The sequence below is a fragment of the Pseudophryne corroboree genome, chromosome 6, assembly GCF_028390025.1.
Source record: "Pseudophryne corroboree isolate aPseCor3 chromosome 6, aPseCor3.hap2, whole genome shotgun sequence".
NCBI classification, from domain to species: domain Eukaryota; kingdom Metazoa; phylum Chordata; class Amphibia; order Anura; family Myobatrachidae; genus Pseudophryne; species Pseudophryne corroboree.
In genome coordinates, this window is record NC_086449.1 from 640,325,309 (window position 1) to 640,339,258 (window position 13,950).

The 13,950-nt window shown below is 46.6% G+C and overlaps 1 protein-coding gene across 2 annotated transcripts in view; it reads left to right on the forward strand.

Annotated features, from left to right (window-relative positions):
* Nucleotides 1-13,950, forward strand: part of KIF3A (kinesin family member 3A) — a 171,222-nt gene that overhangs the window by 14,852 nt on the left and 142,420 nt on the right. For both annotated transcript variants that reach the window (XM_063928178.1, XM_063928179.1), the window contains exons 3-4: nt 10,344-10,488; nt 12,028-12,112. In XM_063928178.1, the coding sequence (XP_063784248.1) occupies nt 10,344-10,488; nt 12,028-12,112 (230 nt within the window). The remainder of the gene's footprint in view (nt 1-10,343; nt 10,489-12,027; nt 12,113-13,950) is intronic.

Genomic DNA, 13,950 nt, shown 5'->3' on the forward strand with positions numbered 1-13,950 from the left:
CACCCGGGAGAGTGGGGACTTCATCGGGAAGTATTCCACATGATTGTGAACCGTTGGGAAAGACCAAAGGTGGACATGATGGCGTCCCGCCTGAACAAAAAACTGGACAGGTATTGCGCCAGGTCAAGAGACCCTCAAGCAATATCTGTGGACGTTCTGGTAACACCGTGGGTGTACCAGTCGGTGTATGTGTTCCCTCCTCTGCTTCTCATAACCAAGGTACTGAGAATTATAAGACGTAGAGGAGTAAGAACTATACTCGTGGCTCCGGATTGGCCAAGAAGGACGTGGCACCCGGAACTTCAATAAATGCTCACAGAGGACTCATGGCCTCTGCCGCTAAGAAGGGACTTGCTTCAGCAAGTACCAGGTCTGTTCCAAGACTTACCGCGGCTGCGTTTGACGGCATGGCGGTGGAACGCCAGATCCTAAGGGAAAAAGGCATTCCGGAAGAAGTCATTCCTACCCTGGTCAAAGCCAGGAAGGAGGTGACCGCAAAACATTATCACCACATGTGGCGAAAATATGTTGCGTGGTGTGAGGCCAGGAAGGCCCCACAAAGAAATTTCAACTCGGTCGATTCCTGCATTTCCTGCAAACAGGAGTGTCTATGGGCCTCAAATTGGGGTCCATTAAGGTTCAAATTTCGGCCCTGTAAATTTTCTTCCAGAAAGAATTGGCTTCAGTTCCTGAAGTCCAGAAGTTTGTCAAGGGAGTATTGCATATACAACCCCCTTTTTGTGCCTCCAGTGGCACTGTGGGATCTCAACGTAGTTCTGGGATTCCTCAAATCACATTTTAAACCGCTCAAATCTGTGAATTTGAAATATCTCACATGGAAAGTGACCATGCTGTTGGCCCTGGCCTCGGCCAGGCGAGTGTCAGAATTGGCGGCTTTGTCTCACAAAAGCCATATCTGATTGTCCATTCGGACAGGGCAGAACTGCGGACTCGTCCCCAGTTTCTTCCTAAGGTGGTGTCAGCGTTTCACCTGAACCAGCTTATTGTGGTACCTGCGGCTACTAGGGACTTGCAGGACTCCAAGTTGCTAGATGTTGTCAGGGCCCTGAAAATATAGGTTTCCAGGACGGCTGGAGTCAGGAAAACTGACTCGCTGTTATCCTGTATGCACCCAACAAACTGGGTGCTCTTGCTTCTAAGCAGACGATTGCTCGTTGGATTTGTAGCACATTTCAACTTGCACATTCTGTGGCAGGCCTGCCACAGCCTAAATCTGTCAAGGCCCATTCCACAAGGAAGGTGGGCTCATCCTGGGCGGCTGCCCGAGGGGTCTCGGCATTACAACTCTGCCGAGCAGCTACGTGGTCGGGGGAGAACACGTTTGTAAAATTCTACAAATTTGATACCCTGGCTAAAGAGGACCTGGAGTTCTCTCATTCGGTGCTGCAGAGTCATCCGCACTCTCCCGCCCGTTTGGGAGCTTTGGTATAATCCCCATGGTCCTGACGGAGTCCCCAGCATCCACTAGGACGTCAGAGAAAATAAGATTTTACTTACCGATAAATCTATTTCTCGTAGTCCGTAGTGGATGCTGGGCGCCCATCCCAAGTGCGGATTGTCTGCAATACTTGTACATAGTTATTGTTACAAAAATCGGGTTATTATTGTTGTGAGCCATCTTTTCAGAGGCTCCGCTGTTATCATGCTGTTAACTGGGTTCAGATCACAGGTTGTACAGTGTGATTGGTGTGGCTGGTAGGAGTCTTACCCGGGATTCAAAATCCTTCCTTATTGTGTACGCTCGTCCGGGCACAGTATCCTAACTGAGGCTTGGAGGAGGGTCATGGGGGGAGGAGCCAGTGCACACCACCTGATCCTAAAGCTTTTACTTTTGTGCCCTGTCTCCTGCGGAGCCGCTATTCCCCATGGTCCTGACGGAGTCCCCAGCATCCACTACGGACTACGAGAAATAGATTTATCGGTAAGTAAAATCTTATTTTATCCATACAGCTTTATAGATTCGTTTTACTCTCCATAAATTAAATTTTATTTGTATCTTAATTATTTAATTGATCAATTAAGCCTCATCAGATATTAATTCATTCTTATTTACTTTTTTAAAAAAACCTTTCTTTATATATACTCTGAATAAAATATTTTTTGAATTTTATTGATTGTGAATAGTATCATTTAATCGAATAGCTGATTATATATATATATATATATATATATATATATATATATATATATATATATATATATATATATATATATATATATATATATAGTTATTGGAGAAAGGGGGAGCGCTGAACATTTTTTCTTTTTCATCATATATAACTCTAGTGGGTGCCTATAGTACACTCACCAATTGTTCTACAGCTGCCACCCAAACCCTATAGCCGTTTTTAGGAGTGGCGCAGTACCTCACACAAACCCTTTTTATCTCCCAAGAGGCGACGCATACTCCCGCGGCCTATTCCCGGGTACTTGCGACGGAGACGCTCCGGCTTTAGGCACATGGTCGCAGGCGCTCTCCTGGTTCACGTGACTGCTACGGGGAGGAGGTAAGAGGGTCCTCTCCTAGGCGGGACCCGCCATTAAGTAGCGTTCCTGTCGCAGTCTAGGGAGATGGACCGTGATGCTGACGTGGACAGTATCACCGAGCAGGGACCCCACTAGACCACCAGGACATAGGAGTACAAGTCAAGTGTACTAACGCCCATTTCAATAAGACTCCCTAGTACCGACGGTGAGGACCAGCATAGGGGAGCCGACGCTTGACCTGTAGCCCCGCCCTGGAGCTGCCACGCACACTCTCCCTCACTTCGTGACTGAAACGCTGGGCGACATCTTCTAAGCATAGCAGCGGCTGGTCCCCGTGACTGCAGGGAAAGGTCTCCCTTGTAAAGCCGCCTGTATACAGTGCTGTGACTTTACAAACACTGAATATTCTACATGTCTTTATACAGACAGCGTTAGTTAAGAATACGTGTACCTATTACAGGATATATTTGTACGAGTAGTCTGATCTATAACCTCGGTCTAGGACCGCGCTGTGTTTTTTATATACTCTGTACATATACTAGTCCAGTGCAGTTTTATTGTCATAATAATTATCTGGACTTCCTGTGACTGTGTGTGCCTGTATCTGCTGTGTGGTTTCACTTTCGGTGTTTCCCAGATATATCTATCACTATATTCTGTATCCTAAGGGACTAGGTCCGTCTGGGTCATATATATAGTGTGTCACAGTATTTATCCATTACGTGTATTCTACTGTGTACTCAGTCACATAATACTGGATTCATTTGCAGGTGTTGTGTACTGTGTATTCAGTCACATACTAACAGATTTATTTGCAGGTAATGTACTCTGTCTGGCTTTACCGTACTAAACCGCTCTGTTGTTGCATTTGTGTACAGTGAGAGTCATTCTGACCTGTTCGAACGCTGCCGTTTTTCGCAGCGCAGTGATCAGGTCACTACTGCGCATGCGTATGCACCGCAATGCGCAGGTGCATTGTACGGGTACTAAGCGGATCGTTGCTGAGCGATGGATTTAACGAAGAATCCATTCACACAGCCGATCATAAGGAGATTGACAGGAAGAAGGCGTTTGTGGGTGTCAACTGACCGTTTTCTGGGAGTGTTTGGGAAAACGCAGGCGTGTCCAATCTTTTGCAGGGCGGGTGTCTGACGTCAATTCTGGGACTAGACAGGCTGAAGTGATTGCAAGGACTGAGTAAGTTCAGACCAACTCAGAAACTGCACAGAATGTTTTTGCAGAGCTCTGCTGCACAGGCGTTCGCACACTTGCAAAGCGAAAATACACTCCCCTATAGGCGGCGACTATCTGATCGCAGCGCTGCAAAAAGTAGCTTGCGCGCAATCAACTCGGAATGACCCCCCCCCCCCATGTCTAACAAGAAGGGCATGATGGTCTGTGTACTGTGTGTCATACATTTCCCAGTCAGTCCGCAGCTCCTGTAATCAATCAAGAGCCAGCTTGGGCTGCATTCGCAAACCTACTGGGTACTTTAGTGGAACGCCTTATGCCCCTTATGGGACCACATGTGCCACTACACCCACAAATTGTCCCTATGGTTAATCCGCCTTGGGCGGAAAAATTTGTCTAACCAGTTGCAGCAATTAAATCAATCCTTGGTCAGACAAAAATCCACTCCAGATCACTCCCGCATATCTGGGTCATCTAAGCGGGCTGCTTCCTCCACACACAATCCACGATTCTCTCAGATGTTTCATATGAAGAAGAGGGGGAGCATGCTGTCCTTTCAGACACTGAATCAGGTGTTTCTGACGAGGATTCTCCATTGCAAATTGATATCCCTGCCCTAGTGGTTGCTATGAAGCAGATCCTACAAATCACTGATGATGAGGATTCCACTACTGTGGCAAAGAAAACTGATATGTTTAAACGGCAGAAGGTGGTTAAAAATCTGTTACTCCATTCTGACCATTTGGTGGACCTCAGGCAGGAACCCTGGTCTAATCCAGGGAAGAAATTCCCTCTGTCTAAACTTGGCTCGCTATCCTCTCCCTGCAGAGTTATGTAACAAGTGGGAAAATTCACCGCCGGTTGATTTTCATGTCACCCGCCTAGTAGTGTCATCCACTCTGCCTGTCACCACTGTCACTTCACTGAAGGAGACGACAGATAAGCGTGTGAAGGGATGCCTGAAATGTTTACTCCCTTGCAGGTTCTGTACATAGACCCACTATTGCAGCCTCTTGGGCTGCAAAAGGTATTAAAGACCATGCCTGTCTCATATTTACCACCGCCGCCTATTACATTCAGAAGGCGTCCTCTGAGACTGGTGTGTTGGCAGCCAAGGTGTCAACTACGTTTGTCCTGGCTCGCCGTATTCTGTGGTTGAGGTCATGGAAAAGACCTTGAAGGTATTCCCCTGTAAGGGGGACTTTTGTTTGGGGAAAACCTTAATAAGATTGTGTCTGAGTTAGCAGCTGCTAAGACTGCTTTTCTCCCAAATACTAATCCTTCTGCACAGAAGGCAAAAGGTACCGTTTTTTTGTTCCTTTCGGCCTCAAGGGAAAGCAAAAGGTCAGGTATACCCGAGACAGTATCGTGCTCCCAAAACCACAAAGCCCAAAGCTAAACAATCCTGGGTGGCCCGTCAGCCTGCTTCTAAACAAGACAAGGCTGCCGCATGACGGGACGGGCCTCCCCCTGGGGGACCCCAGGGAGGGAGGCCGACTTCTGCAATTCACCCAGGTCTGGTTAAAAACCACTTCAGACGCATGGGTGCGGGGAGTTGTATCTGACGGGTACGCAGTCTCCTTCAAGAGACGTCCCTCTCGCCAGTTCTGCACCACGGTTATCCCTTCGGATCTGTTAAAGGCGCAAGCTCTGCAAAAGGTTGTGAGTTCCCTACTGAACACGAGTGGTAGTGCCGGTACCTCTGTCCCACAGAGGCAGAGGTTACTACTTGACCCTGTTTCTAGTTCGAAACCCAATGGGTCTTTCTGGCTGATACTCAACCTCAAATCACTGAACAAGTTTGTGAGCGTATCCAAGTTCCGTATGGAAACCCTGTGCTCCATTGTACGGGCTATGGAACCCGGAGACTATATGGTATCCCTGGATATACAAGATGCGTACCTGCATATACCTATTGCCATGTTGCTTCAGCAGTATCTTCGGTTTGCTGTGTGCGACCTCCACTATCGGTTCCAGGCTCTCCCATTTGGACTAGCTATGGCTCCTCGGATCTTCACCAAGGTCATGGCCGTAATGGCGGCTCATCTTCATCGCCAGGGAGTCAAGATCCTGCCGTATCTGGATGACTTGCTGATTCTGGCAAACTCCCACAATGTACTCCTCGGTTATCTGCAGTTGACGGTAAGCTTCCTACAAGCCCACGGGTGGCTCATCAATTGGAAGAAATCCTCGCTGGTCCCAGCTCAGAGCATGGTGCACGTGGCGGCACTTCTGGACACACACAGTCAACGTCTCTTCCTGTCTCCGGTGAAAGTCCTGAAGCATCAGGACAGGATAAGATGCTTCCTTTGTCACCCCAGAGTGTCGATACACTCGGCGGTGCAAGTACTTGGCCTGATGATGTTGGTATTCGACATGGTAGAGTACGCTCAATTTCATTCCTGCCCTCTGCAGAGGTTAATTCTTTCCAAGTGGGACAGCCTACCTCATCGGATCAGATCTCACATAATCACTTTGACTCCGGGGGTATGTCTGTCGCGGATCTGGTGGCTACAGGACCAGCAATTGAGCAGGGGCCATCCATTCTAGATCCCCGACTGGGTCCTGCTGACAACGGACGCCAGTCTGAGGGGATGGGGTGCGGTGTTGAAGCAGCACTCTTTTCAGTGTCTATGGACCAAGGCGGAATCACTCCTCCCGATTAAACATTCTGGAGTTGCGGGCGGTTTTCAATGCATTGACTCTCGCTCTGCCTCTGGTACAGAACAGGCCGGTTCAAGTAAGGTCAGACCATGCCACCACGGTGGCATACATAAACCATCAAGGTGACACTCAAAGCCGCATGGCTATGAAGGAAGTGTCAAAAATCCTTTGTTGGGCGGAACGCCATCTGCCTGCAATATCGTCAGTGTTCATTCCGGGTGTCCTAAACTTTCAAGCAGACTTCCTCAGTTGCCAGGACATGCACGCTGGAGAGTGAAGTCTTCATCCAGAAGTCTTTCAGCTTTTAGTGGACAAGTGGGGCCTACCAGCTGTAGACCTGATGGCGTCTCGTCACAATCACATGGTTCCGGTCTTCGGATCAAGGACCAGGAATCCTCAAGCAGCGTTCGTGGACGCACTGGCAATTCCATGGAACTTTCGGCTGTCCTACATGTTCCCTCCAGTGTCACTCCTGCCCAGGGTCCTGTGGTGGTTCAATCAAGGAGTAGGATTTCTACTTCTAGTCACTCCAGTGTGGCCTAGACGGCATTGGTTCTCAGACCTGCAGTGTCTATCGACAGAGCGTCTCCTTCTACTTCCTCAGTGCCCAGATCTTCTAGTACAGGACCCTTGTCTTTATCCGGACCTGGCCAGACTGGCTTTGACGGCATGGCTCTTGAAGCATCACTCCTGAGGGCCAAAGTATTCTCTGAGGCGGTCATCCAAACTAAGTTGAAAGCCCGCAAACCGGCATCTGCCTAGATTTGTTACAGGGTCTGGAATTCTTACTTCACCTGGTGTGCTGATAAGAATTATGATGCATACAGATTCAGAACTCCCAAAATTCTGGCCTTTCTGCAACGTGGCCTAGACTTAGGCCTTCGTTTGGCCTCGCTCAAGGTTCACATATCTGCCTTTTCGGTTTGGTTTCAGAGAAAGATTGCATATATACCTGATGCTCATACATTCACTCAGGGTGTCTTATGGATTCAGCCTCCCTATGTCCCTCCTGTGGCTCCATGGAATCTGTCTGTTGTCCTGAATGTCCTTCAAGAGTTTCCATTTGAACCTCTTGAGTCGGTGGGCCTTAAATGGCTATTGCTAGAAGGGTGTCGGACTTAGGCGCATTGTCTTGTCGTACACCCTTTCTGATAGTTCGTCGTGACTGGGCAGTTCTTAGAACTCGCCCAGGTTATTTACCTAAGGTGGTGTCATCTTTTCACCTTAACCAAGAGATTGTGGTTCCGGCCTTTATCTCTTCTGATTTGTCCTCCAAAGAGTGGTCTTTGGATGTTGTAAGGGCTCTTTGTATATATGTGGAGAGGACTGTCTCTATCAGGAGGTCAGATACTCTTTTTGTCCTGTTTGGTTTCCATTAAAGCCCATTCTACTCGATCTGTTGGACCTTCTTGGGCGGCCTGCCGTGGTGCGTCCACAGAACAAATATGGAAGGCGTCCATAGGCGTGCGCAGACACTGACAGGCGGGTGCCGCTCCGGACTCCCAACCCCCCCCCCCTCCCCTCCACGGCATTATAGTGTTCTCTCACCTCCCCTGTCATGGATATAGACTGCTTACCTGGGCCGCCCAGGTGAGCAGTCTATATCCAGGACAGGGGAGGTGAGAGAACACTATAATGCCGTGGAGGGGGGGACGTCCGGAGCGGCACCCGCCTGTCAGTGTCTGCGCATGCCTATGAAGGCGTCTACGTGGTCCTCAGTGAACATGTTCATTAGGTTCTATGCCTTTAATATTTCCACCTCCCAGGATGCTTCCTTTGGACATCGGATTCTCATACCCACTACGGCGTGTCCCCTCCCTTGATGAACTGCTTTATGACATCCCAGATGTTTCCCTGTGGAACACAATGTACCATGATGCAGAAAAGGAGAGGTGTGGTAGACTTCCCATGGTTAACTCTTTCTGCGAGGTACATTGGGTTCCACAGGGCGCCCACCCTGACGTACCTAGCTTCTATGGGTTTGTATGGCATTAGCCGCTGGTCCCTTCTCCTGTCGTGAGAATGTGGTTCTATGTGACTAACATCTGCCTTCTCTCTTGCCTGCTCCTGCATTGGACTGGTTAACGAAACTGAACTCACAGTGCCTGGAGGCGGGGTTATAGAGGAGGCCCTAATGCATCCTGGGACAGCCTAAAGCTTTAGCCTGTTGGTGCCTCTGGATCAAGATCCACTCTACACCCCCAATGTTTCACTGTGTAACCCAATGTACCTCACAGAAAGAGAGTTAACCATGGTAAGTCTACCATAACTCTCCTTTTATCTCAGCAATAGTGGTTATATGCAGGGTACTTTTTTTGAGCAACCTTCACAGCAAACCCCTGATTCATATTTATATTTGACACCTAGCCCAATATATAAAATTAGACCTGTGAAGACCTGTTACCCTAGGTACTCTCCCATACATTTACTTCTTCCATAGTCCATATCTGCACCTCCCTACTTGTCATTTACCCCTGCATCTGTATTTTTTTATTAACCCTTTCTCAATAACCTGCCATCTTATCATTAACAACCCCTGTCCCCTCAAACACTGTATCCGTTTGGATGGTCCACAGTCATTAGGTCGACCACTATTGGTCGACATTGACATGGACATATGGTCGACACCTGGAAATGGTCGACATATGAAAAGGCTTTAAAAATTTTTATTTTTTATTTTTACATTTTTCATACTTTACCATTCACGTGGACTACGATTGGTAATAGTAATCTGTGACAAGCGCAGCGGTAGCGGAGCGAGGCACCTTGCTCGCCATGCAAGGGGACGCGGTACACTAATTGGGGTTCCTGATCATGTTACAGAAAAAATGACACCAAAAACAGTTCAAAAATCCATGTCGACTTTTTCATGTGTCCACTATTTTCATATGTCAACCATTAGTCCATGTCGACTATGTCAGTGTCGACCAATAGTGGTCATCCTAATGACTGTCGACCTTGACATGGTCGACCATTCATACTGGAACCCTCAAACACCAATATGCTCCTCATCTGCATTACAGATCTTATAACACTGTATTACCATGAGACCTCTGAGACCGCTTTATCAGAGAGTATCAGATCTGTGATCTTGCAGCATAACTTTCAGACAAATAACTAAAGGCATCTGCAAATGAATACGTTCATTGTAGCTACTTGAACATTGTTTACTTTGTTCACATGCAACACACCATGTGTGAGAGATGCTGTAATCATATTGTGTGTATGAGACACATTCACTTGAGCTTGCCTGGGGCCTTTCAGGGGATGAGGCCGTTAGTATAATCATCCCCTTTGTACCACGGAACACGACACATTGGGGTTTAGTATGTTACTGAATAGAATATTGGGCCTAATTCAGACCTGATCTCAGCAGCAAATTTGTTCGCTAATGGGCAAAACCATGTGCACTGCAGGGGGGGCAGATATATCCTGTGTAGAGAGAGTTAGATTTGGGTGGGTTATTTTGTTTCTGTGCAGGGTAAATACTGGCTGCTTTATTTTTACACTGCTATTTAGATTTCAGTTTAAACAAACCCCACCAAAATCTAACTCTCTCTGCACATGATATATCTGTCCCCCCTCCCCTGTAGTGCACATGGTTTTGCCCATTAGCTAACAAATTTGCTGCTGCTATCAGGTCTGAATTAGGCTCATTCTGTTGGCCTTGTTTATTGTCTGTGCTCTGCACATTGATAATGTGCTGGGTCGCCGTTGGCCGTATCCGCCGTTGGACAGCTCAGCGGCGGATCGCTCAATGTGTAGGGCACTTTACTCCTACCCCTCCTAACATTGCTGCGTTCCAGTCAGAAGGCTGATGAAAATACTAGCTTGCTGCTCAGCCAGGATTAATGCATCCCTCAGGTAGAACTTCACTACTGGTTCTGTGTAATCTTGAATGTAACTCAAATGTAGGTCCCACTCAATTTTTGCAAATGTAATAAGTTTCCTATTGCTATTTCTCCTGCCTTCTTCTCTAGGTACTATATTCGCTTATGGACAGACGGGTACAGGCAAAACATTTACGATGGAGGGAGTCCGAGCTGTTCCTGAGCTCAGAGGGATCATCCCTAATTCATTTGCTCATGTTTTTGGACATATTGCTAAAGCAGAAGGAGATACGCGGTAAGGATGCCATTGTGACAATTCAGGTTCCTGCATTATTTCCAATCTCTGAGACTGCAAGAACCAACCATGGGCCTAATTTAGATCTGATCGCAGCAGCAAATTTGTTAGCTAATATGCAAAACCATGTGCACTGCAGGTGGGGCAGATATAACATGTGCAGAGAGAGTTACATTTGTGTGGAGTGTGTTCAAACTGAAATCTAAATTGCAGTGTAAAAATAAAGCTGCCAGTATTTACCCTGCACAGAAACAAATAACCCACCTAACTCTGCCTCTCTCTGCACATGTTACATCTGCCTTTCCTGCAATATTTGCTGCTGCGATCAGATCTGAATTAGGCCCCATATTATCCCCTCCATGCCTTTTGTTGCATGTCTGACTTCGGTTTCATCTACTAGGTGCTACTGAAATGTTCTCATATGTAATATAAGATCATTGTTATTTTAATGTAGAGCTCATTTTATACAGTGGAGCCTACACACTACATGAATATGGAAGTCAGTAGAGGTTTATTGGAATGGTATAGTAGTATTACATTGTTCCTGGATCTAACATTGTACTACGACACTGCACTGCAATTTTATGGGTTGCTATAATACTGTATCTCTTTAATCGAGGACGCCTATGAGTTACACTGGTTCTGTGGCTGGCTAAATTCACCTGGTTTTAATCAGCCACTGAACCTGAGTAAATTGTAGGCGTTGTGTATTAAATGGATATTATGACGAGCCTACATAAAGGGAAATGCAGCTATATTTTCACACTAATATATGGCAAATGATGTGTATTTCTGAAATCAATAATGAACATGAAATACTGTAACTGCACTTGTATTCCTAACTCCATCTCCCATAAGGGGGGTACACACTGGGAGATGTGTGCTGATCGATCTAGCACAGACCGCTCAGCACACATCTGTCTCCCCGCTTGGCACTCAGCGCGATGTGCTGAGCATTGGTGAGGTGGGGACGACACTGCTCATTTCACCCAGCGGTGACATAAGCGATCTCACTAGATTTGGCATGCATGCAGGCCAATCTAGTACCGGTGATAGCGACGCGCATCGCTATCGCTATGGGGCACACACACGGAGAAATCCGTGCCTAATTTCTAAGCAATTTAGTCAGATTGCTTAGAAATTAAGCATGGATCTCTCTGTATGTACCCCCCTATAGTCTCTCTCTGCTCTGCAGCAGGATGACTGCAGGAATACACAGTGTGGATTTGGCGGGGAGGGGGGCTGGGGGGGGAGTAATGCATCACTTTTGCAGGGAGCTTTAATGGAAAATCTGATTACCACTAAGCAGTACCTTCATGGCTCATATCTGAAAATCTTAGTTGTTGGGTTCAGTGGTCCTTTAATCACTTAGACAGTAGGATTTTCACTGGTCTATCAGTTACTCTGACCTGTAGTCATGTCTTTGTGAGTGGTGTGCCTGACCTAGCCATGCCTCCTAACACACTCACCTCCCTCTTCCCACACCTTTGTCTGTGCATGTTGCCCTATGGCTTAGTTGGATGTTCTTGTATTTTATAGGTTTCTGGTCAGAGTGTCCTACTTGGAAATTTATAATGAAGAAGTTCGGGATTTACTTGGAAAAGATCAAACACAGAGACTAGAGGTGAGGAACAGAAGATTAGAATTTACAGAATCTTCTGGACTTATGTAGTCAGTATAACTATATAGAGGATAACGATACTTTACTGGAGAGTCATATATTCCAGATGTACCGTATGTTGCTGAAATGTAGCTCTGGTACACTGGCTGTATAATCTAATAGGCCCTAGACACTGGGCATTTTCCGCTGAGGTGCCCGACGGCCGATACGGGTGACCCAGTGGCAGGGGGAGGGGTGACGGGGGGGGAGTTTAGTTTCTTCACTCCCCCAGTCACCCAGCCCCATAGCCCTGCATGCTAATATGGACGAGATTGTCCATATTGGCCTGCATGTATAAACGAGCCAGCACCAACGATGAACATGCACAGGGCCGCGCATCGTTGGTGCCTACACACTGAAAGATATGAACGATATCTAGTTCATTAATGAACGAGATCGTTCAGACCTTTCACTGTTATCGCGTAGTGTGTAGGGCCTATAAGACAGGACTACGCTCAGTCTCCATACTGTTAACCACTTCACTGACGTATTTTTCCCCCCCTGAAAACCGGTTATAAATTGTCACTTTGTTATGAGTAAATTAGGTGAAGAACGTATTTAAACTTATACAAAACGATTTTATGTAATTGCCACCATCGGAACATCTGTACCATTGCGACTTTGATTTTCCCACCAGGTACACATTAGGGGGCGGAAGGGTCATTCATTTACATTTCCCCAGTAGTTGCTAATGTCTGCAGCCACTGGGTGGGGGATCCTGCTGTGCTGACTGACCACAGGTGAGCGGCAGCACAGCAGGAAGATAACGCACAAACGATGTGACCATGCCAGGCAAGTGCTTAAAGATGAATTGTAACATAGACCAGGTTTATTTTTATCAGCAAGTTTTGTACTTTTGTTCACCGTCTTGCAGAATTGATCTGTAGGTGAGATTGCTGTGTCTGCCAACGCAGAAAAGTGGTCTCTTTCTTCTAGAAATAGAAGGATGTAGCTAAAACCAGGTGCCCCGACAAGCTGTTGCCAACCCCCTCACCCTGCCCTCAGCTCTTTCCAGCTTTATGCCGGCTTTTCTGAGAGCTTGGGCTGTGGGTGAAACTGATAAGCCCAGCAGAGATGGCTGGGGTAAGTTTGAGTGTTATGTGGTAAGGTTTGAAGAATATTTCATATTACATGTGGGATCTGAGGGCATATGAGGCATTTTGGCGTTACTGGTAGATCTGACTGGCATAAACATTCCAAAGCGTTTCCACCATGTAGTCATAGAACACTTAGCAAACTGTATAAATCAATTCCATATGTGTTCTAACTGGTAACCAGAATGAATTACATTTAACAAATACTCATGTGTACAGATGATTGCACCTTTAACTGCATATGTATAGGACCAGGAGCCTTAATATCATATTGTTCTGAAAGGTGTTAGATTGGTATTGATTAAATATTGCCGTGGTTCTCAAACTGGCTGCCCCAGGTTGGAGGTCCAGGACCAAATCAAGGCATTTATAGTCAGTGTTCTAGGAAAAACCATTGCTGGTAGCTGGTCAATCATAAATAATGTGACAGAAGCGCAGTCCTGTCTATCACCACGTAACTGAGCCTAAGGATGACCTAGAAACACAGTTTACTAAATTGAATCACATTTTCTTTCTGAATTCCGCAATAAGAAAGTTCTGTCCTAGGGAGTGCAGTGAAAAAAATGCTGATACTCTAGGGCGAAAATTTGAGAACCAGTGAATTATAGTGTCACTACTTCAGTCTTCTTTTTATCTTATTAGATAGAGGCCACTAGATGGCACTAGTACATTGATGGCACTAGTACATTGTAACATTTAAGAAAAACC